The following is a 24,997-nucleotide window of genomic DNA, read 5'->3' on the forward strand; positions in this document are numbered from 1 at the left end:
GAAGGGGCAAGTGTTTCCACATAGAGGGTGGTGGGTATTTAGAATGAGCTGCCTGAGGAGTGGTAGAGGCAGCTACAATTACAGCATTGGAAAAAAAAACTTTGGACAGGTACATGGATAGGAACGGTTTAGAGGGGTATTTGCCCAAATGCAGGTAAATGGGATTAGCTTCGATAAGCATCTTAGTTGGCACAGATGAGTTGGGCCAAAGGGCTTGTTTCCGTGCTGTGTAATTCTGAATTTATGATTCGCATAGTTGGAACGTGGAAAGATACCAGAGTGTCCTGAGGAAACTCATGCAGTCACCAGAAGAACATGCAAACTTCACAGAGATAGTATATGATGTCAGGATTGAACCCAAGTCCCTGGAGCTGTGGAACTGTTGTACTAATGGTGCATAACCTAGATATTCTCATTAGCACCAGTTTTGCTACGTTTAATGTTACCTATTTGCTTTTGTCAGACACTCACTGAACCTATTGGAACGCATCAGTGCTGATGCCATCACCACCATCCTGCACAAGATGATAGAGGAGCACGTGGGCAGATTGTGTCGTGGAGAGTATGAAAATTCCTTTCTGTCTCAGCTTGAGGAGGTAATTGAGCTTCTTTTTGATTTTGCATCTTTTGATTTTACCTGCTTAAAAACTGGATGATAAAGTGTTATAACGGATAATTTCAGGTTCAAAAGATATTGGTGACTGCTAATATATCAATATTGGTAATTATCAGCAAATTTGTCTCTGTAGATCTTTTGTCTTGGCCCAAATGATCACTGTAGCCAAGATCCTAGATGGATGTGTAGATTTGGACGTCACACGGTGAGCAGTGGCATGCAGAGCATTGTAATAGGTTTGACAGAGGAAGAATGGAAGTTAGAAATCTGACAACAAACAACACCTGTTGCCTTGCCAAACTTCCGCACCATTTTAAAAAAAAACAGATGGAATCATCTCTCAGAATGGTGTAACAGTTTCAGATGCTGACAACCTGCATATTTCCAGTGCTGTATTTATTCAGAGTTGTAACATATCTTCCTGTAGTTAGCAAGGGATGAGGCAGTGTGGCTGTTTTGCAGGCCTGTAACCTCTGTGCCTCATAATAGAACAAGGAAAAGTGAAGAGAGCTTTGGGACTTGGCTTTCATTGCAGAAAGACCACTAAGGTATTTAAAAAAAACATGAATCTGAGTTCATGGTTCAGAACCATTTTAACCTTTTGTTATGAGATTCAGCCTCCAAACTAGTCCTGAACAGGGAAGAGCATTAATTTGTGGATGTGGTAGTAAAGTGAGGGTTAAAATGATGGGCAGGTAGAGATAGTTTGCAGACAGTGTGCAGTCAACCAAAGCGAGAAAAGTTCTTGAGAGCATAACTCTCTTTTGCACAACCAGGGACCTGAGGCCACCTGGCGTACCAAGGCAAGGATGCGAGGCACACACTAACTATTGGACAATTACTTTACTAAGTCTAAGGTAGTATTGGCCCATTAGCTTGTAGTAGAGGTAGTTGTGTTAGGAGGTACTATTGGAGTAGCCCGGCTGAAGAGCTAATCAAGTGGGCTGGTTTTCCTGGATGGGGTTGCGTATCATGAATGTTGTTGGAACAGCTTTCATCCGGACAAGTGGAGAGTGTTCTCTCGCAAGTTGTGTCTTGCAGATGGAGGAAGGGCTTTGGCGTACTAGGAGGTGACTTTCTCGTTGCTGGATGCTGATCCTTTGACTTGGTCTTTGTAGCCACAGAATTTATGTGGCGGGACCTATTGAGCTTATTGTTGATGGTAATTCCTCAGGATGTCAGTGGTGGTCTACTTGCCAATGATAATGCCATTGAATATCAGGGGAAGGCAGTTAGACTCTCACTTCGTAGAGTTATACAGCACGGAAATGGGCCCTTTGGCCCAGCTCGTCCATTCCGACCAAGATGTCTACCTGAGCTGGTCCCATTTGCCTGCGTTTGGCCTATTTCCCTCTAGGCCTTTTCTATCCATGTACCTGTCTTTTAAACATCGTAATTGTACCCACCTCTACAGCCTTCACTGGTAGTTCATTCCATATACCCACCACCCTCTATGTGAATGGTCTTAAATTTTTCTCCTCTCACTTGAAATCTATGCCTTCTAGTTTTAGACTCCCTGCCCTGGGAAAAAGACTGTGACTATCCACCTTACTTGTTCCCCTCTTGATTTTATACACCTATATATGGTCACCGCTTTGTCTCCCACACTCCAGGAGGAAAATGTCCCAGCCTTCGAACCTCTCCTTATAACTCAAGCTCTCTAGTCATTTGCTGGAGATGGTTGTCTTGCAGTAGAGTACAGGCCCAGTCAGCTTATTGTCCCCTCACTGGATACGAATCAATTTGGTCAATTTATAGATGCAGAACAGAACAGATCTGGCAGCTCGAAACTGGGCATCTGAGAAGCGTAGTGGACTTTCAGAAGCAGCAGAATTGTTCCACCGTAAACTAACTTCACTCTACTATTGCAGTCAAGCCAAGTGATCAATATTGGTTCAGTAAGGAGTGTAGAAGGACATGCACTGGTGGAATACCTAAAATGAGCTGTTAATTTGGAGAAACTAAACAGCAAAAACAGCATGTTCTTAAAACAACTCTGATCAAAGCTCTGCAGTCCTGTCACATCCAGTTGTGAATAGTGATTAATGAACAGTTAATAGGAGAAAAAATCTTTAAGAACATCTCCATCCTTAATGATGGCAGTGCCCAGCACCCGAGTGCTAAAGACAAGGTTGAAGTATTTGAAAATTTCAGCCAGAGATGCTGATTGTTTGATCGATTTCTGTTTTCTTCTGAGGACTCATCATTACAGAAGTCATTTGTTTAGCTGAGTCGGTTCACTGCATGTTGATGCTATGAAAAAGCTGAGAGCACTGGGGTGGATAACATCCTACTGTGATGCTGAAGACTTAGCACTGCAGAACAAGTGGCAGCTCTGCCCAAGCTTTTGTAGTGCAGCTACACCACTGTCATCTACCTGACAATGTGAAAGGTTTCCCATTTGGAGTAAAAAGATGGGTAAACTCAGCCAATCACTATCCTATTAGTTGGCTCACAGTCGTTGGTAAGGTGATGGAAGGTATTGTGGACCGGGCTATCAAGTGACACTTTCTCATCAGTAACATGCTTTACGGTGTTTAGCTTGGGCTTTGAACAGTACTGAGTGCTAAGGCTGAAACATAGACAAGACCGCTGAATTTTTGAGCTAAGGTAGGGCAGCAATTGATTATGTGTGATGTCAACGAGCCCATGAAGGCAATGGGAACTGAGGAGAAAACCCTCCTGGCTGGAGTCATATCTCATAGGAAGGAACATGCTTTTGGTTATTGGAGGTCAGTCATCTTATCCCAGAACACTGCTGTAAGAATTTCTTCGGCCTAACCATCTTCAGCTGCTTCATTAATGATCTTTCATCCATTATAGATCCAGCATTGCTTCTAAAGTGGATACTTGCCCTTAAAGGAAGATTGAAAGCTGCAGTACTTGGAGCCAGACTCTCGTGCCCAGCAGCAGCTGATTATAAGCAAGGATCGTATAATATTTTAAACATAGGGGGAGACCGTGCAGCCCGTCACGTGTGTGCCTTGTGGAAAAGAGCCACGTGACCCAATCCTACCTTCCAACGGTTGTTACATGGTTCTGCAGGTCATGATTCTAAGTGAACGGTCCAAGTACCATTTAAGCTCAATGAGGGGTTCTGCCTCTTGTGCTCTGTCAGTAAGTTCCAGATCCCTGTCATCCGAAAGGTGAATTTTTTTCCCTTCATCCCTCACTAGACATACAAATTATTTTAAATATCTATGCTGTGATTTTTATTTTGGTCCTTTTGTTTTACTCTTATGGAGGCTCCATGTGATTTTACAATTTGGTTATCTCTGGTCAGTCTCTGTTCCAAAGAACATAGTCCCAAACCATCAACTCTTTCCTTATAAATGGTAATTATTTTTTATTCTTGTCACATGTACTGAGATACAGTGAAAAGCTTTTGTTTGTGTGCCATCCAGACATATCATTCCATTCATAAGTACATCGAGGTAGTACAAAAGGGATTTAAAAAACACAGAATGCAGAATATAGTGTTACTGTTACAGAGAAAGTGCAGTGCAGGTGGACAAATGAAGTGCAAAGACCTTGATGAGGTAGATTGAGAGATCGAGAGTTCATCTTTAGCGCATAAGAGGTCCGTTCAACGGTCTCATAACAGCGGGGTATAAGCTGCCTTTGAGTCTGGTGGTACGTTCTCAAGCTTTTGTATCTTCTGCCCGATGGGTGGGGGGAAGAAGAGAAAATGACTGGGGTGGGAGGGGTCCTTGATTATGCTGACTGCTTTCCCGAGACAGTGGGAAGTGTAGACAGTCAATGGAGGGGAGGCTGGTTTGTGTGATGGTCTGGGCTGTGTTCACAACTCTCTGCAATCTCATGCGGGTTTGGGCATAGCAGCTGCCATACCAAGCTGTGGTGCATTTGAACAGGATGCTCTCTATGGTGCATTTGTAAAAAAACAGTCATCGGGGACATGCCAAATTTCTTTAGCCTCCTGATGAAATAGAGGTGCTGGTGTGATTTCTTGGCCATAGCATCCATGTGACTGGATCTGGTCAAATTGTTGGTGATGTTTATACCTAGGAACTTGAAGCTTTCAAACATGTCCACCTCATCACCATTGATACAGATGGAGCCGTGTACTCTGCCTCACTTCCTGAAGTCAATGACCAGTTCTTTTGGTTTGCTGGCATTGAGGAACAGGTTGTTGTCTTGACACCATGCCACTAGGCTCTCTATCTCCTTCCTGTACTCTGTCTTGTCATTGTTTCAGATCCGGCCCCATCTGCAAACTTCTAAATGGAGTTAGAGCAGAATCTGTTGTGAGTGTATAGGGAGTAAAGTAAGGGGCTGAGGACAGAGCCTTGCAGGGCACCAGTGTTGAGGGTAATCATGCAGGAGATATTGCTGCCTATCCTTAACGTTTGTGGTTTGTTGGTCAGGAAGTTAAAGATCCAATTGCAGAGCGAGGTGGAGAATCCTAGGTCTAGAAGTTCGGAGATGAGTTTGCTTGGAATTATGGTAATGAAGGCAGAGTTATAGTCAATAAATAGGAGCCTGACATAGGTGTCTTTGTTATCCACATGCCCTAGAGATGAGTGTAGGGCCAGGGAGATGGTACCTGCCATGGACCTGTTTTGGCAGTAGGCGAATTGCTGGAGGTCAAGGTTGTAAGCGAGGCTGGAGTTGATGTGTGCTGTAACCAGCTTGTCAAAGCACTTCATCATGATGACTGATGTTGGAGCCACCCAGCCATAGTCATTAAAGCAGGTTATCTTATTTTTCTTTGACACTGGGATGATAGTGGTCTTAAAGCAGGTGGGAACCTCAGATTGGGATAGGGAAAAGTTAAAGATGTCTGCAAATACCCCTGCCAGCCGATCCGTGCGGGATCTGAGGACACGGTGACTGTGGGTACAGGTGCATCAGAGGCTGTTGGGCAGGTGGTGTCATTTCACTGAACTTCTGTTCGAAACATACATAGAATGCATTGAGCTCATCGGGAGGGATGTGTTATTGCCAGTGATACTGCCTGACTTCATTTTGTAGCCCACTATAGCATGTGGACTTCTCTGCATTAAATTCTGTTGGCTATCTTTTTGCCCAACTGATCAGACCATCCAAGTTTTGCTGCAGTCAAATGTTTTCTTCCTCACTGTCAACTATGCATCCAATTTTTCTATAATTGGCAAACTTCTCTATTGTGGCCCTTACACTCGAGTCTAATTTGACATGTGTCTTGAAAGCAATGGACTTGGTACCAAGTCCTATAGAATCTCATTCATAATAACCTTCCAGGCATGAAAACACCCGTTAATCATAACCCTTTGCTTCCTGCTACCAAGCCAACTTTGGATCCAATTGCCATTCTTCCTTGGATTCCATGAGCTTTTACCTTTTTGACCAGCCTATCACGTGTGACTCTTAAAACTATAAAAGAAACCCTGTGTAAGTTCACCAGAAAGCTACAAGGGCTTCAAGAATTAAATTATAAAGAGGGATTACCTAAGCTATGCTTGTATTCCTGTAATATATTAAAGTCTATGGATTTTGAAAGGGTAATAGAGATAAGGAAATGTTTTTCCTCTATTGGGAGCCTGGGACATAAGGTATTTAGGAGAGAAATTAAGAAACGCACTTCACACAACTATGTAGTTCTATCCAAATTAATAATTTTACATTGAGCTTGATAGATATTTCCTTGCCAAAGGTATGAATGGGTATCCAGTTAAATTGAATTAGGATGTAGTTAAACAATGAAGTCATTAAATGTTAGGTCAGGTTTGAGGGGCTGAATGGCCCATTCCTGTTCCTGTGTTCTCATTTCAGAATTGCGATCTTGCATCTGCATTCTGAAGTGGTTAAAAAGTGATGGAATTCCTTAATCAGAAGTGATCATTATAGCATAGGTTCTTTCAAAACATTATCAATATGAAACTATAACGGTTCCTCACTCCATAAGCTGTCTGACTTTGAGTATCTCAAGCATTTCTAGCAGTAGATCTATGTGGACAGGTTTCTTCAGGGTTAGTGATGAGTGCCATTGCTTTGTCACAGACTAAATGCAGGCAAATGAAGGAGTGAAGATCTTCAACTGATAGCTGGTGTTCTCTCTTTCTGAATAGTGGTTGGAGTCAAAGGTCATTTGTTGGCTGAGCATGGTGTTCCTGCAGAAGGCCAGCATTAAATCAGCTTCTCCTCAGACAAGCAACACACTGCAACGCTGGAGAATACATCTGCAGTTTTTCCTCTATCAAGTTTATGCTAACATGAGGATTGAGGAACTCTTCAGCATCATTCGAGGCAAGAGGAAACAATTACGCCTTTCCTAATTTAAGAGGAACTTGTGTTTCAACCCATTTTTAAATTTTCAGTGACTTCAATGTTTTTGGTTTACATCTGGATTTGTACTGGATTATTTCGGGAGAGGCAGATGCCGGCATCGTGCTGCAAAAATATAAAGTATTTCTTCCAGTTGCTGTGTGGTTACTAGATCACAATTTCTTTGCTGCTTCCCCTCCCGTAGAGCCAATGAAAGAAAGAACTGTTGGGATTCAGGCATCACATTTTAATATTGTGAGCCAGGTATTGTAATATTGAACAATGTTTTCCTTGGAAGTTGCTAATCTTTGTTTTACTTTGAACTGTAGACTTCCCAGAATCCAAGGCTGCACTACAGGACCTGAAAGTTTGTCTTGAAAGGACCAACCAGAGACAGCAATTGCTTTCATCACTGAAAATGGCCCTTGAGACCAGGCTTCTCCATCCAGGTATCTGTTCATTATGTGCATTCTGAGGTGTACAATATAACATGAGCAGAGTTTGAGAATACTGTGCTTATTGTTGTTCACATTCAAACCAATCATTTGTTATTCTCAATGTCTAGTACTCTGATACAAAGCAACAGAAAATTTTAATTGAGTTGTTTTGGAATGTTATGGTTAGGGTTATTTTCTGTTCTGTCACCCAGGTGACTGGCAAGAAACCAACAGTATATTCTGTCTTCATGCATTGTTCTAAAAAGGCATTTTCAACCATGAAAATTTCAGAAATGTGATTGTGAAATAGAGATGACACCCTTTCCATAAAAGTGTTTGGAGACGTATGTTAGTTCCCATAATGTAAAAAGAATTGAGACAATGAGTGGTTAAAAGGCTGCCTAAGTAGGAGTTAATTCTCTAGTCATTCTGTTTTGCTAATTAAAGGTCATTTTATTAAATGCTGTTAGGGTACATTAAATTGTGAAAGTGGCAAAAGAAATGCTTTCTGGCCATCAGAATTTTAGAGGGTCATCTAACTGAGTGAACTTGAAAGGGGTGCGACTTTAATAGTGCTACAGTCAGGGATTTGGTCAGATGGAGAGAAGGAAGTGATACTTTGTACCTCCATAACTTGTGGTTCACATTAGCTTCCAGGAGTAAGTACTCAAAGTTTGTCTGGTGCTTAAAGTATTGGAGGTTTTTAAAGTGTTTCTAATATTTATGTAATATAGATTAATCAACATTCAGAAAAAGTAATTTAAAAACAAATATCAATTGGTTGGGAACACAGTTAATTAAATAACCAAAACAAGGGAAGGCAGGGACTGTGATGTATTGAGATTACAGCATGTAGGTATTTGAAGACCCTGGAGGTTGGGGAACTGTGAGGATGATGCAAAGAGGTTCCAGTGTAATGTAGACATGTTGCGTGAATGGACAAAAACATGGCAGATGCAGCTTAGCAGGGATAGATGTGAGGTTATGCACCTTGGATCTGAAAATAAAGATATTTCAGTAAAACTCTGATAATCTGGCAGATCAGGATTTTGGTGTTAGCAGGTTGGCATATTCTCTGAGCTATTGGATATTACTTCTATTAATCCCCTAAACATATTTTTAATTCACTTTTTTAGATGTTACACAGTAGTATAATCACTTCTCCAGTGAACATGGTGAGTTTATAGGGAGCTCAGGAAAAGGTGAATTTATTGGGTGTGTCTGAAACATCATCCAGTGAGCCAGATATTGAACCACTAGGATTTCTGAAAAATTGGATAGTGGGTTATTAGAATTTTGCTACATTTTCTGAATGTTGATGGATGGCGAGAAGGGTAGGTGCAACTACACCCAGGTCTCCTTGTACACCAGAGCCTGAAAAATGTTTCAATACGGCAAACGTGTAGGAAGGCAACTGTTATGTTGGCCATCGTTGCAGGAGGATCTGAGTACAGGGGTAAGGATGTCTTTCTGCAGATATACAGTGCCTTGGTGACACCTCATCTGCACTTGTATGCAATTTTGATCTTGTCCAAAGAAGAATGTTCTTGCTGTATTTGGAGTGCAACAAAGGTTTATTAGACTGATGTATGAGGAAAGGTTGGGTTGTTCAGGCCTGTAGTCACTGGAGCATGGAAGACTGAGAGGGGAACTCGTAGCAGTCTATAAATTCTAACAGTATGAGACACAGGGAAGATGTTCCCAATGGCTGAGATGTTCCCAATGGCTGGTATGTTCAGAACTAGGGGTATTCCATTTCAAACTGACGTTTCGCCCATAGGGTGATGATTCTGTGGATTTCTCTACCACAGAAGGCAGTGGAGACCAAAGTATTAAATGTAATCAAAGAGGTGAATGTACTACTTAATGCCAAAAGGATCAAGCAATATGGAGAAGAGGGAACAAGGTACTGAAGTGAATGATTAGCTGTGATTATGCTGATTGGTGGAGCAGGACCAAATGGTCCATTTATATTCCTTTTTAATGTTTCTATCACCACCGGTCAGACAGGTGTGAGAGCCCAGGATGTAGTCACACAGGAACTTGGCCTTTATCTAGAGTCATGGCCCAGAAACAGCCCCTCTGGCCCACTTGTTTGCTCTGACGATCAAGCACCCATTTACACTAATCTCCCATTTTATTCTCCCCACATCCCCATCAACTCCATGCAGATTCTACCATTCAGCCATACAGAGTTGTTAATTACATTGGCTAATTAACCTACCAGCTCATTAGGACGTGGGGGGAGCACCAGAGCATGTGGTCATGGGGAAATTGGTGCTTGAGTGGTTGTGAATGAAAACTAGATATGAAGGGCAATCTGACCAAGACTTCACAGTACAGGAACTCAGTCAAATAGAAGGAACAAAAAGTAGGTTGTTAGTGGTGGGGATTGTATTGACAGGGAGATCATTTCTATTCTCTTTGCCCTTAACCACTCCTGAAGGCTGCAGTCCCTCCCTGAGACACTTTTAAAAACACTTTCTTGTGGCTGGGGAGAATACAATTGCTTTTCTCCATGTAGGAGCCAGCTGCCTAGGTAGAAATAGGAAAGAGGTACTGCTGAGAGACTTCCAATGGCTACAAACAAGCTTTTAAAACAACCTCCAAGGTAAATGTTTTGGTTTTGTTACCTGAACCTTGTGCAATTGGCATAGTGTTGAACAGATCAGAGGATTAAATGGGTAGTTTAGAGTGGTGTGAAAGAAGGAGGCTTTGATTCCATTACTAGAAGCGAGCTATCCCATTTAATTTGAATGACACCTTTAAAATAATGAAAGGGAGCAGGGTTCAGGTGTGGCAAAAATAACATCCATTCGAGGGTATTGATAAAAATCACTAGAAATAGAAACTCTAGACATGATTTCCAAGCTAAATTTGTGTCACAAGCTAAATTTTTGCTTTATTTTGCTGTTTGGTCAAATGTATATAAGTTAATATTCAACAGTTAATGGATAACATTCCTTTATTTAGGAGTGAATACTGCTGATGTGATAACATTGTACATTTCTGCCATCAAAGCCCTTCGTGAGTTGGACCCATCCATGGTTATTTTGGAAGTGGTATGCGAGCCAGTACGCAAGTATCTGAGGTAGAGTGTTGCAACTGTAGTTACAATGAATAGCATTGTGTTGTTTTACTGAGTTTGCTGTTTCCCTAATCACCACCTCAGTATAGCAACACTATCACCACTTTGATCATTTTGCACTACAATGGGCTTTTTTTTTTGTTCTAGTTGTGTTCTTTCTTATAAAAATTGTGGATAATTTATGGTTTTCTTGTGAATGCTGCTTATCTGATATTATGTGCCTGTGGTGCTGCTGTAGGTAAGTCTTTCATTGCACCTGTGCATACATGTACTTGTGCATATGAAAAATAAACTTGGCTGACTTTTTTTGACTTTTCTCACTCTGCTTCATTTATGCTTGTTGATGAGCAAATTTATGTCACAGTTGCTGTTGGGTTACAAAGAAGTTATCAACAAGGTGTGATTAGAAAAGTGCATCTTCAGATGGTGTGCATTAATGCACAATATCCTCAAGGTTTGGAGTTCAGGTGGGATGTATTACTTTGCTGATGGAGTTTTTATTATGGGGGGAATGTTTTACTTGAAAGTCTAGCTAATTTTTGCACCAATGCAAGCTGCTAGTTTGGAGGTTTCCTTTCTTTTGTAATGTGGATAACAATTTATGGGGTTATACAGCGCAGAAGCAGGCCCTTCGGCCCATCTGGTCCATGCTGACCAAGGTGGAGGAAGAACCAACAGTTTGAGAAATGAGTGTCAGAATATAAACAAAAAATAAGAGCAGGAGTGGGCTATTTAGCCACTTGAACCTGCTGTGCTGTTCAACAAGATCATGGCTGATCCTTCCCTCAAACATCATTTTCCTGACTTATCTCCATGTATCTTGATTTCTCTTATAGATGTGCTGATTATTGTTAATTGGCTACAGTAAATTATCCCTGGTGTGAAAAAGTGGTAGGAGAATTGGAAGGGAGTTGATGGGTATGTGAGATAGGTTTCAGGGAAATAAGCTGGCGAGTGGGATTGATGGGATTGCTCTGAGAGTTGCTGTGGACCCAGTGGGCCAAGTAGCTTCCCATGCTGTAAGGGAAAATGAAAATATGGGAATCTTTGCTGTATTCCACGGGAAGTATGGTCTTTTTGGTAAAGAAACCTAAATTGTACAGAACACCCCTGGTGTGGCTTTACCAAGGCCCTGTATTATAGTTGTAAAACGTTATTCAATTTGCCTTGCCTCTCTAACTGCACCTGCACATTACCTTTCAGTGATGTGTACAAGAATATCCAGGTCCCTAAAGAATACGCAGCAGTATTATGGCTACCTCTGTGGTTAATGTGTTTTTCCAGATTGTCCTTCATCAGCCATATTGTTGCCCACTCACTCAACCTGTCCTTATTGTCATGAAGCCTCTTTGCATCCTGATCCCTACTTGAATTCTTGCTTAGTTTTGTGTCAGCAGCAAACATGGAAATACAACATTTGTTTTCCTCAGCTAAGTCATTGATACAAATTGTGAATACCTGGGTCCCAACTCCAATTCCTTTGCTCCCCACAAGTCACAGCCTGCAAACCTGGGAAGGATCCTTTTATTCCTGTGTGAAAGTCTTTTAAAATCCAAATACACTGCATCCATTGATTTTCCCCCTCATCTATTTGACTAGATTCATTCTTGAAGAACAGCAATAGATTAATCAAATACTATTTATTTTTCATAAATTCATATTGCTGGGTCTGGACTCTCATTTAGGCCATAAGGATAAGGAAATCAATGGATTATGAGGTTAGTTCAGGAAAGTGGTACTAAAGTACAAATCAGCTGTGACCTTATTGAAAAGTGGAGCAGGCATAAGGTGCTGAATGGCCAACTATTTCCGATGTTCTTGTGTCAGAATGGGAAATTTTCTTCCCCAAGGTATTTTGAAGGCAATTGGGCAGTTTCTTGGTCATCATTACCGCTATAAGCTTTTTATTTCAGTGGAATTCAGACCCACGTTGCACTGGCCCAAGCCTGTGGATGTGAGATTCAGTACCAGGCTACCATATCCTAGGTGCATGTTTCTTTATAAATAGTTTGTCATTTATTTTTGTTTGTCAACTCCCAGGACTCGTGAAGATACTGTGAGACAGATAGTAGCAGGTCTGACTGATGATTCAGAGGGTTCCAGTGATCTGGCGAATGAACTGTCCAAAGCAGATCCGATCACCCTGGAGCACGGACAAGATAGCGATGATGACATGTCTGATCCAGAGGACTGGCTTCCTGATCCTGTTGATGCAGATCCAGGTAATCTGAAACCTCCCAGTAGGAAGGAGAACTGTATGTGTAGGATATAAGGAGTACCAGCTAAATAATCAAAAGACTCAAGTCCCAACAGAACATATTTGTGTTCTAATGACAAATGGATTTGTTATTAGTAAATCTGAATCTATAAACTATTGGCCAGGTTATTGCTATTTCTTATCAAGTGAACAGTTTAATCCATTGTTACTGATCAAGTTAACACGAGTAGGGTTTGCTTGTTATATAAATGTTCATGAAGGGTTGCATATGGGGGGTAGGGGTGGATGAGGAGTAATAAGTGCATGTTTGATAGATATTTGTAGGAATATGAAGATTCAGTCTTCATGGAGGTCTTGGTAGCTGCTTCGAATATTCCTTCCCCAAAGAATCATGTGGGTGAGATCAGTGATTTGTGGTATATTAACTTTTAGACTAAACGGGTGTAATACCTTAATGATGAATTGTATTTGTAGATTAGAGCTTAATATTCAAAACAGGTGAGGTTTATTTTACAAGATACTTCCATCTTTATGTGCAGAGTTGAACAAAATAGTATTAGGAATTATTTGCTCTTAATTCCCAATCTCTAGTGTCTCTGCAACCATACTTTTTATTATCTTTAGATTGGGAGTTGTTCTGGCAGACCTTAATAACCCTAGATGATTTTTCAGTAATGATTCCTTGCCTTAATTATTCTAATATTTCATGCAATTTCTTAACAAAATACCTAAATAGCAGAAGCAAAGCTCTGAAACGCCTTTGTCTCATATTTTATCCTCCTTGTGTTAGATATTGATTAATTTTTTTAGTAAGTGAAGGAAAATGTGATGTAACCTGGTAAACCAGTCTTAAATTTAAAACAAAGATCAAGAAGAGCCTTCTGCATTTTTACCACTTGGTCCATTTTTCTTGCATTATCAAAATGACTGTAGTACTTCTCCTAAACTTCATTTTCAGGTAAATCCGGTTCTAAGCGAAGGTCTTCTGATATTATCACCTTGTTGGTCAGCATTTATGGCAGCAAAGAGCTTTTTATCAATGAATATCGCACTCTCCTGGCTGACCGAATACTCCATCATTTCAGCTATATCACTTGCAGGTACCAAATGCTTGTTGTCCTGACCGTCTTTGGTTCCATGTGACATCTGATTCAGTGATCAGAGCCCTTACTGATACTGAATAGAATAGACACTGGTTTCATCTCTTGATTTTGTTGACTAATAACAAAATTGCATTTCAATTCCCCTGTAGTAACTGTTGCATTTTTTAAAATTCCAGTAACAATTGTTTGTATGCAATAATTAATGAAATAAAGCACCCAAGAGCACTTAGTAAGAGCATTATCAAACAAAATTTGATATTGAGCCTTGTAAGATGTTAGTTCAAGTGATTGAAAACTTGATCAAAGTGGTAAGATTTTAAGAAAATCTTAAATAAGGGGAGAGATGTTTTTCATTCTTCCTTCCAAAGTGGATAACCTCACATTTTTCTCACATTATACTCCATCTGCCTACTTCTTGTCCACTCAATTAATCTTTCTATATCCTTCTCCAGGCTTCTTGTGTCATCCTTGCAACTTGCTAGCCCACTTGTCTTTGTGTTATCAACAAATTTGTCTACAGTACACTTAGACTCTTCAAATTGTGACTCTGTCAAGAATCCGAATGCCACGATGAACTTGCAGTCAGTGTCTGTCCTTGGATATCCCCAGCCCAACAGAGTCTGCTGGTTCCCTTGCCAGGGCCCCTGTTATTCTCTCTCAGTGATACCCCTGAGGTTTAGGCAGAAGGTGGCCAGTTTCTATCTAGCTGTAAGTATTCTTGGAAAAATTTGGATGGTTACCTTGTCATGAAATACAGTTTTGTGAAATGAACTATAATGAGAGATTTCCAGTAGGGTATGTCATGCCAGGATGAAGAAAGTTTGCAGTTATGAAGAGCCTTCCAAGTTCTCCAGTCTCCTGCTGTTTTGATTTTTATTTATTCATGTGGACATTGCTGTAAGACCAGTAATTTTGCCGTCCCTATTTGCCCTAAAAGATGGTGAACTATTTGAATTACTGAAGTGAGCTCTTAAAATCCTTTAGCATGTTGGTGTAGTCAACTGCTGAGTGCAATACATTCTTGGGCAGTGTAGCTGAATCTTCCTTCTTTATTTGGTAAGTTCACAATTCCCAGTGTGTCGGGAGTATAATGGTTATGACAGTTACTGTGGGAACTTTTCTCCTAGGTTTGCATGGCAGAGCAGGACTTGTCTGCCCAATGGACTTCATTGTGATTGTAGTTCTCTTAGCTGCTCATTCATTCAAAATGGCATTTCCTGCCTTTTATTTTAAAAATCAATGACCCTTGGTTGTGGAGTCTCCCACAAGAAGCAGCATCTTGTTAAAATCCCTGTCACTCTTCTAAACTCCAGCAGACAGAAACCTACCCTGTTCAACCTTTCTACATAAAGAAAAACACGGCTGTTCCAGGGAGCAGTGTAATAAAACGTGAACTGCTTTCAATACATTAACATTCTTCCCTATGTAAGATCAATGCGTACAGATGTGGTCTCATCATTGTTATATATAGCTGAAGCATAAAATCCCTACATTTGTATTTAACTTCCCTTGCAGTAAATGATCCCATTCAGTCAGCTTTCCCAATTACTTTCTGTACCTGCATACTGGCCTTTTGTGAAACATCACTAGGTCACCCAGATCCTTCTGTGTCTCACACTCTGCAGTCTCCCACTATTTAGATAATATTTTTCCTTCCAAAGTGGACATTTTCACTTTTTTCCCCATGTTGTTTAATTTGCCAGATCTTTGCCTTCATTAGCATACAAAAATCACCCCTCCCCCTCCTGGTTCCATCAACGTACTACCCACACATTTCACCCACTGGCTCTCTACCCAACACCCTCCCCCTCTCGTCTGGTTCTGGTTCCACCTGCCTTTCATCTCTTCCTTAATGATTTCTATTATCACTCACGTCTCAGAGTCCTGCACTGGTAGCCCTTGTATCCCCACTGATCGCCCTCCAGCAGCTGTCTCCAGCTTTACCCTCCCCTCCCACCAACTTCGCTCCATCTGCCTTTTTTTTTGTATGCCTCCATCAATCATCCCTCCCCCTCCCCCTATCTACCCTGTCCACTCTTAACCCTGATACGGGGTCTCGACTGGAAGCATTCGCAATTCCTTTCCTTCCTCAGATGCTGCTTGACCTGCTGAGTTTCTCCAGCAGATTGTTGCTACATTTATTCTTTAATAGATTCCTTGAGCCTTCACAATTTACTTTCTTACCAGCCTTTGTGTCATCAGCAAATTCAGCAACTATACCTTCATCTGAACCATTTATATAAAAAGGAAAAGTTAAGGCCCCAGCATGGATCCTTGTGGACACCACTCAATACATCTTGCCAACTAGAAAAACACTTATGCCTACCTGCTTTTCACTGCATCTGGGTACATTGACAATAATAAACCAGTTACCAATCTGCCAGTCCCCAGCCTTGGCCTGCACCCACAGTGTCAGCCAGGGTGCAACACTGAGCCCCACATCTCGCTGGCCCAGCCCACCTCAACACCAACCCTGATAGGCAGCTATTGCACGTTGCCTTGGTGGCTTACTCCATTCCCAGCAGTGCAGTGATGAGATTACATTAACTCTGTAAAAACTCAGATTATCTGTTTTTCCACTTCTAGGTAGCTTTATTTCATACTCTAATTTTTCTAACTTTTTTTTCTGAATTTTCTAAATCAATCATTCTTTGCTCTGTTTTCCATTTGGTCCAATTTGGAATTGGGTTGAATTCCCATCTCTTCTCGGTTCAGCAGAACTCCTTGTGCCGCAGAAATCCTGATTGTTCACATGTGACTGCTTTGCTGCAGGGAGATACGAAACCTGGAGTTACTGAAGCTACGCTTTGGAGAGGCACAGATGCACTTCTGTGAAGTCATGTTAAAGGTCAGTGGAGAGGACAGGGTCTTAAACTGATTTTGTTATCTGCTGTTCAAACTTCTTCCTCTGGGTTGAGAGTGACTGACTGCCACTCAAGTTTCTGATCAGTTGAAGATGCCAGTGTAAGACTTGTAGGCTCTAATACAAAGGTACTTGACTGGGTGTTGGGTAATTTCTTAGGTAGTCATCTCTTCTGGTACGCTGGTTCTATTTATTGTGTTCTTAACATTTCTGTACATTTGCTCAGTTGAGCTTGTTACCCCAAATAAATCTCTGGGTTGGGGAGCACTATGCAGTCAAAAAAAAGAGATGAGAGCTGCTGCTGCCTTGTACCCAACAGCAGGTAGTGAAAGAGACTGTAGGATGGGGAAGAATGGAGCAGGTGCTGCCAGTCCCCAGCCTTGGCCCACACTCGGTGCACTGAACCCCACAGCTCAGCCCTGAACAGCTGTTCTGTTCGCTCTGGCCCCATCCCCTCCACCTCAGGCCATGCCCTTCTAGGCAGCCATTGCACATTGTCTCAGTCCACTCCACTGCCAGACATGTGGTGATGAAATCACTTTAACCATTTCATTGCTGCAGGAGTGCTGAGCCCTGTGCCAGTTTGCTGGACAGCTGTGCATGGCAGCAGCAAGGTCATGTGTTCACGTCAGACTCCTGACACAGCAGTGGTCTCAGTAGCACATCTCGTTCTACATTCTGATCCTTTTTTAGCACCGATTCCACTCACATATTTTTGTAAATGCATTGTGATCACTAAGAGACCTTACAATGCATTTTGTGACGATCCAATAACGTCACGGTCATTTTTACTGACACCAGTTCTTTATTCCTAGTTTTCTTTTTGAACAATTCCTTTTAAGCTGCCATTATGGAATTTAAATATAAATTCTCTGGATTGTTAATTCATTTACCTGGTTTAAAAGACAAGTACCCTTTAATATAATACTGCTCTACTGTTGAACAGTATCTCATTCTGTGAACCTTCGGGATTTGTTCTTCAGGATGTAGCTGATTCTCGACGCATAAACAGCCATATTCATGAGGAGGAACAAGAGGGTCCCTTACACCTGAATGCAATGATACTATCTGGTGAGTTTTGGCCTCCATTGAAAGAGGAGAAACTAGAGCTCCCCCCTGAAGTGAAGGAAGCAATGGATGCTTATACCAAGAAGTATGAGAAGTTGAAAGTAAGTACTGTGTATTTATAAAAGTGCCTTTCTGTAATGACTGCAGAGTCCCTGTGCAGGTTAAGCTTGGAGAGGATGGGACATGATTTTCGAGGTTCATTACTGGCAGGCATGGAATAGAAGGCTTCAGCTTTACCTTGCTTACAAAGGCTGTAACAGCTGGTCTTTGAAGTAGCAATCTCACCTGAGGTAGCATCTCCCACCCAAGGACTCAGTTGATCAGTTGGGGTAAGAAATTCTGTGCGAATGCTAGTCCAGTGGTACTGTCGCCAGCGGTGAAGTGTCCAAAGGGTTTTCCTTGTAGTTATTGACTTTTAAGGAGCACATCGCTCCCGTAATGCTTCCTTCCCAAGTCACATCACTGGGGCTAAGTGACAGTGGGAAATAGGACAGTACTCGTGGGAGAAGTTGGTTTCTTGGTTTTAATTTTCAGTGTAGGTGCATGGTGTTTGTGATCACACTTCACCTCGTTTCCTCATGAGCTTGATCTGTTCATGTGCTATCGTATCAGATACTTTCTACCCAACCACATTGTTGTTTGTATGAATTGGACTTTCCCATTGAAGGTATTTTTAGGACTCAGACAACTAAGAGGTTCTGGTTATTTTATAGAGGCTTAACATTTTTCCTTGTTTCCTTATGATGAAAGGCTCTAAGATAGCAACAAGGGAATAAAGTGATTAAATTGCAAGCATTTTGCTCCTGCTTGGAGTCTATAATGTTTATCTGTGGATGGTGCCTCTCTTAGTTGCCTCAATAAAAATGATCAACATAAAACTAGGGAACTCTGGAAAAGATGCAAAGTGTTTTGATTCTCTTTGATTAGCCATTAGAGAATTTCCTTTTAATTTATTTTTGAGAGTTGTTAGAAAGTCCACTCCTTCTGTGTTGCTGCTGTCTCTCTGGCCTTGAGGGAAGTTATCTTGGTGCCAACAGATGACTTTAAGTGCTAACGTCATTGAATTTTTTTCTCTCTGCATCCCTTAATTTCACTTGATGGTTTCAACTTTTTCAGGCCATGAGATCTTTGAACTGGAAACCTCACTTGGGAAATGCTGATCTGGAGATTGAGCTAGCAGATCGAACGTTGTCTGTGTCTGTTTCCCCTGTCCATGCCGCCATTATTATGCACTTCCAACAGAAAAGTAAGTATCTGTATGATTAGTGAAGAATAGATCAAAGATATCATCTCTCAATATTTTATCCCAATTAAACATTAGGATAATGCTAATTGTACATCTATAGTGGTTGGGTAAAAATGTTGTTTCAAGAGTCTGCCTGGGCACAGTACCTTCTAAGAAATGTAGTCTTGAGTGTTACGTGCCCTTTCTGCCACCACTCCCTCCCCAAGTCTACTATACAGGAAACCTTATTCTGGCTCAACCCATGCTTATTTCTCTTCCTCGGGTCATTACTAACACAACAGACTGGTGTTAAAAAATGACCTAGAAAATCTGTTGAAGCACATTTGGGTTCTGTGGGAAGGTAAAGTTGAAAAAGGGATCTGCTTTTTTTTGTGCTCTTTCTACCAGTTTTCTTCCATCCCTATCTTGCCTGATGACTTTAACTGCTAATAAGGATATGATTTCACTGACATTAATCACTCAGGACTTGAATAAAATTGGCAATGTTTGATGACGGACCATGCAATTGCATCATGATGGCCAAGTCCCATCTTGATAAAGGTGCATCTTATATAGTTGAGAAACCTGGCTGATGTATATTTTGAAAAAACACATTCTTCCCCATTGTTAACTAATCACACTGAGGCCAGTTAAACTATCCCAAATGGTTTCATCACATGCCAGTATTTTAACCTTAACCTTCATACTGTGATTCATTAATTGAGTGGGTCATTAAAGAGATCCAAGAGAAAAGGTAACTTATATGACATAGTAGACATTTCTTCCCAAAGTTCTTGTATTCCTTTGAGTAGTTTCAGGGAATTATACAATTTTGAATACGGACATATTGAAGGTTATAAGTTAAACATGTACAAGGAGATTAGATAACTGAAGTGAGTCTTGTACTGAGTGTCCTTGTGTGTGTATATCTGCAGGTACGTGGACTCTGGATGAACTCAGTGATGTACTCAAAGTTCCACTCATTGCTCTGAGAAGGAAAATTGCACTTTGGCAGCAACAGGGAGTCCTGAAAGAAGATCCTGCAGACACATTTACAGTGATTGAGGAGGAACAGAAGGACCAACAGGAGAAAATGGTTTTGATCGATAGTGATGAGGAGGGAGATTCTGCCATGGCTTCCCAAGCTGACCAGAAGGAGGAGGAATTGCAGGTAGAGCTGTTAGTTGCCTGCAAAGTAATATGATGATGTGGAGGTTTTTTGTATCAATACTCCCTTTACAGCACATTGATATTCAGTTATTCACAAAATCCTTGAACATCGTAAGCCATAGCTGAAGCTTGGAGACACAAGAGACTGCAGGTGCTGGAAAACCAATCCAGATGAAGGGTTTTGATCCGAAGTGCGTCTGGCCATTTTCTTCCACAGATGCTGCATGACCTGTTGAGTTCCTCCGGCAGTTTGTTTTTTGACCCACAGATAAAGCTTATTGGATTCATCATCATGCATTTCCATTGGTGTCTATGACTGTCCAATGACGGTGAATGTTTCTGATGCTCCACTTTGTCAGAAAGATAAAGATTTGTATTTATATAGTGCATTTTACCATAAGTGTCCCAAAGTGCTTCACAGCCCAAGCTGTACTTTTAAATTGGTCATTGTAATGTTCCACAGGCAGCAATGTGATAATGACCTGAAATTGTTTTAGTGATGACAGTTGAAAGGTAAACTTTGGTCAGGACTCCAGGAGCACTACTTCAAATAGTGCTGAGAGGTCTTCTGTATGTGCCTGAGATTGCTAGCAGTCTCTAGGCTCTTGTGGAAAGAAAAGCACAGAAATACAGAGTAAGGACACTGCTGTAGAACTGGATTCCAGCATGAATTTGTGGCTCGAGGGGTCAGGGTAGTAATCTTGCTTATGGTATTTCCATGCCTTTTTAAACAAAGGTGTCTATTGTGTTTTGCAGCTTTTCTGGACCTACATCCAGGGCATGCTGACAAATCTTGAGAGCTTACCACTGGAGCGTATTCACACTATGCTCAAGATGTTTGTAATGACGGGGCCAGTATTGACTGAAATTGACATGCAGGAGCTTCAGGCGTTCTTACAGAAGAAAGTGAAGGATCACCAGCTAGTCTACTCTGGTGGAGTGTACCGCCTTCCTAAATCTAACTGCTGAGCCTAGGGCTCATGCACAAAAAAAGGTAACTTTTTTTTTCCCTATAGTTTAGATTATGTAAGGTTTTAGTCTGATGTAAAAGTGATGGGCAACTCTGTTGACCTCGAGCTTCTTTATGTCCAGAAATGTACCTGCTACCTTGCATCATGGTTTTGGAAGCAGTAGACAAAAACTATTCAGCTGTTCGCTAAATGCAAAATACTCTTTAAATAAAGCTGCATATTTTAATTGTGGTTCCTGTTTACTGTTTTGCTGTTGGATATGTATTATTTTCTATTTATTCTAGTTTCATATCTACAAAATATCACATAGCATTTTTGGCACAACAGTACTGCAGATCCATTAAGGCTTGGTGGAAATTTCAAAGGCTTAGCATGCCAAGCAGTTAGATTTACTGGCTCCTTAATGCTGATGAAAATCAAAAACAGATGCTGGAAATGAGGAAAAAAATAGAAAATACTGGAAACCCTCAACAGTTCAGGTAAGTCCTGTGAAAAGGGAAACGAGTCAACGTTTCAGATCAAAGACCCTTCGTCACACATTGACTCTCTTTCCACAAGCTGACTGAGCTGCTGAGTGTTTCCAGTGTTTTCTGTTTTTATTCCTTGGCAGTGATTTACTTTTTGTAACTGAGCCCAGAGAACTTGTGTTGCCCCTGTAACATTTCCACCTCTCGATGGAGGACAGAACATTACCTTTGGGATTGGCATACTTGAAAGGGTTGGTCGACTCCACGGTGTGTTTGTTTCAAGGTCATTGAAAGAAAATTCACAGGAGACATTTGTATGCATCTTTCAGAAACCTGCCCAGTCATACCGTATGATCTTCTCATGGAGTGGTTGAATGAATTATTGAAATATTTTTGTAAAATTCATGACCAAGCAATAATGGGAAAGGAAACCTTTCTGAGACCACCTTCCAACAAGATTTGTTAGCTGATTTATATGACAGTGCTGGTGGAAAGATGCTCCCTTAGAATTTGGGTTGACTGCAGATATCCATGATGGATGACTATGGTCAGCTCTTGTCATGGAAGGCCAGCTGGTTACTGTAGCATCTGGGCAGAGGGGCTCCATTTCTGCACAGGGGCATTGTTTAGGAAACTGGCGAGAACAGAAGTGTTGACGTTCTGAGAGAGGACAGTGTTTTCCTGCTCTGCATTGCAAGTAGAACTATTCTCTATTTGGGAAGTGGCCAGTAGAGCTGTCTTGATGCAGATTGCTCAGCTTCTGTCAAAGCCTCCAGATCTGCACCAACATAGACTCAATTCAGGTTGGTGAATTCTGCTCCCATTGACAGAACTGATTAGAGTGGTTTACGCCACAGAGGCAGAAAGGCTGGATGTCTTCCTTCACCTCCATGGAAATAGAAATCCGCTGACTATTGCTGTACAGTCCAAGTATTCAGGTCAGTTTCAGAGTAGAACTGAGCTCCTGGATGAATTTCTGAGAGAGATGAAGATGGACTGTGACATCTCTTGCATCCCTCCTGGTGGGGCATTTAATGCATTGAACATTTGCACATGCATTCACATCAGCCTTTCCTCATGTTTCTCTGTTGTAGTCCTCAACTATGCTCTGGGAAGTACTGATGTGCAACCTCTTCTCTCTGGGGAACTGGCATGTTAGTTTTCCCTATGCTTTCAGCCTGACTGTACCTGTCCAGATGAAATACACCCCTCCAGCCTAGCTTCATTTGCTCCTGCATGTCTTCTCCCAGGGCCTTGGCTAAGAGGTGTTCCTGGGTGGTGTGGTGCTGTGGACATCCCTTGAGGCTGCAGTGATAAATTCAAAAGGAGCATGGAAATAGTTAGTGCCTAGTGCAGTTATCCAGCAGTCATTGTCACGAGGAAAAAAAAGTTAGAGGTCCAGAAGTAACTTCAACAGGAGGAACTTAACTGCTTGAGATAGTGGCTCACCACCACCTCCTCAGGAGTAGGTGAGAGTTGAGCAATAATGCTAGCCTTGCTAGCAACTCCCAACCCCAAAAGCTGAAGGTCTGGTACTTCAGAGTAAGTTCACTTCAGGTCACTTTTGTGCAAAATCTGTGTAAGAGTGAACTAGAGAGGGTATGGTATCTCTCCAGCAAAGTGTCAAATGGAATCTTTAGTCTTTCGGTCTTTCCTAAAACTTCAAAATCAATACTTCTGGAAATTCAAAACCTGTTGTGTTACTTAAAATGCTTTCAGCCACCTCTTCCCAAAAGTGGGGTGCTGGAGAAATATTTCAACAGCCACAGAAACTTGCTAGCAAGATTTGCATTGTGCTGCAGAGGCTGGTGTTTGAATTCTTTGGATATGAGCAACTTTTATTCTCCATTCTTCTGTGGTCAATTGATGTGAGAGCTCTGAATGCATGACATGTTAAGAAACACCACCACTTAAACTGCCTTCCCCCACCCACAAAAAAAAGTTTCTTCAAAGAAAACTGCATTTTCTCTGCTGTATTACTAATTTGAAAGAGGACTATCTCTGAGGTCTAATGTAGATTCCTTACTTTCCAGAACAGACAGAAGGAATTGGTTTTTGAACTTCTGACTCGTGTCTTCTGTGACCTATAAAGAAGCTTTATTTGGAAGAAGAATTCGGCATTCTGCTGTAGATTATTGGAGCAACTGCAAGATATCTGGAAGCTCCAGACTTCGATCTTGCTACCCTGGATTCACTTCGGTTCTTTAACCAAAATCTGTGGCAGAAATGTGCTCAAAGATGTGTTTGGGGAATGAGTTAAAGTAGATTAACGTCAACTATATGAATCTGAACCTTTTGGTCAATATCATTCCACAGATGCACGAGGAAGATTATCCAGCAGTAATTACCATCACTTACCTGTGCCTGTGAGAAACCAGATTATCTTCACATACATCCCATGATCATTTTGTGAAAAGCAAAGTTGCTAATCACAGATGTGTCAATAGAAGTTGGCTTTGCTTATTCTTTAAATGTTATGTCTGTTACCTTGTGCAATGCCAAGCTTCAGTTTAGAACTTCTAAAGATACTTGCCTAAATTCTGGCTTAATGCTCAGCCTGTGGAATGAATGATTCCTCTGTGTTTGTATTTAACTTCTCTGATCATGAAACTGTTTTGGTAAGAGGATAGACTTTCATCTGCTGGAGTGCATTATCTTCTAAATTAGGGAAACAGTCCAAGTTTCCAGGTCCAGGTCTGTAATAAGGTCACCTTTTAATGAATGGAGTAACCTAAACTCCATGCTTAAGGACTATTGAGCAATTCTCCATTTTACCCACTTGTAGTGTTCAATCGGGCAGGGTAATTTCAACAAATGGAGAAAATAAAATTCAGTTTCCTGCTTGAGTAACTTATGTTTTAAAGGACACATAACTGTCTAACTCTTGTATGAAATGCTTTCACTAACTGTGGGGTGGCATAACAGAAAGGTATTGAATGTGTCATGGGCAGGAACTGCTCTTTGCCTCTGTGTGGGAATGCTTACTTCAGCAGAACCATCCATGTGGCCACAGTTACTCTGACACTTGTGCTTTGTTTCTCAAAGCTGATAACTATAACCTGCACTCATCAGAGCTACAGCAGTAATGTGCTGTGAATGTTGAGTATATAATCACTAATAGAGTTTGAATGTGAATGTTTCAGAACAGGTGTACTATCTGAGGAAGTTGCAATCCTGGTTACCTGGATTGTATAATAAAGATAATTGTATTTACTTTGAGTTCACTAATCTTTGAGTACTTGTTTGGAGAAAATCATAGAACAAATTTGCTTTGGCAAAATTTTAATGTTCAATCGCAATATCCAACATATTGTAGTGCAAGATTTACCTAAAGTGGATGCTGGAAATAGTTTGTGGTGTCTACTTCCTTTCATTGTGCACTGAAGACATGAAGGGTCTGTGTACACAGCAAAAAAAAAATCAATTTTAGGGATCTTTATTTCTTCAGAGTTACAAAAACACATGAAAACACACGAGGCTTTCTGAGCCTAATGGAGTTCCATCCTC

The 24,997-nt window shown here is 41.2% G+C and overlaps 1 protein-coding gene across 1 annotated transcript in view; it reads left to right on the forward strand.

The window, feature by feature from the left end:
• The window catches only part of anapc2 (anaphase promoting complex subunit 2), a 32,881-nt gene extending 8,172 nt beyond the window's left edge, over nt 1-24,709 (forward strand). The window contains exons 3-14 of the mRNA XM_052037108.1: nt 464-596; nt 6,685-6,862; nt 7,210-7,329; nt 10,291-10,408; nt 12,446-12,627; nt 13,582-13,723; nt 16,499-16,574; nt 17,573-17,758; nt 18,774-18,903; nt 19,818-20,053; nt 20,809-21,046; nt 23,524-24,709. Of these exons, the coding sequence (XP_051893068.1) occupies nt 464-596; nt 6,685-6,862; nt 7,210-7,329; nt 10,291-10,408; nt 12,446-12,627; nt 13,582-13,723; nt 16,499-16,574; nt 17,573-17,758; nt 18,774-18,903; nt 19,818-20,053; nt 20,809-21,021 (1,714 nt within the window). The 3' untranslated portion in view covers nt 21,022-21,046; nt 23,524-24,709. The remainder of the gene's footprint in view (nt 1-463; nt 597-6,684; nt 6,863-7,209; nt 7,330-10,290; nt 10,409-12,445; nt 12,628-13,581; nt 13,724-16,498; nt 16,575-17,572; nt 17,759-18,773; nt 18,904-19,817; nt 20,054-20,808; nt 21,047-23,523) is intronic.
• Nucleotides 24,710-24,997: the final 288 nt, after the last annotated feature.

Source organism: Pristis pectinata, chromosome 23, assembly GCF_009764475.1.
Source record: "Pristis pectinata isolate sPriPec2 chromosome 23, sPriPec2.1.pri, whole genome shotgun sequence".
Taxonomy (NCBI): Eukaryota; Metazoa; Chordata; class Chondrichthyes; order Rhinopristiformes; family Pristidae; genus Pristis; species Pristis pectinata.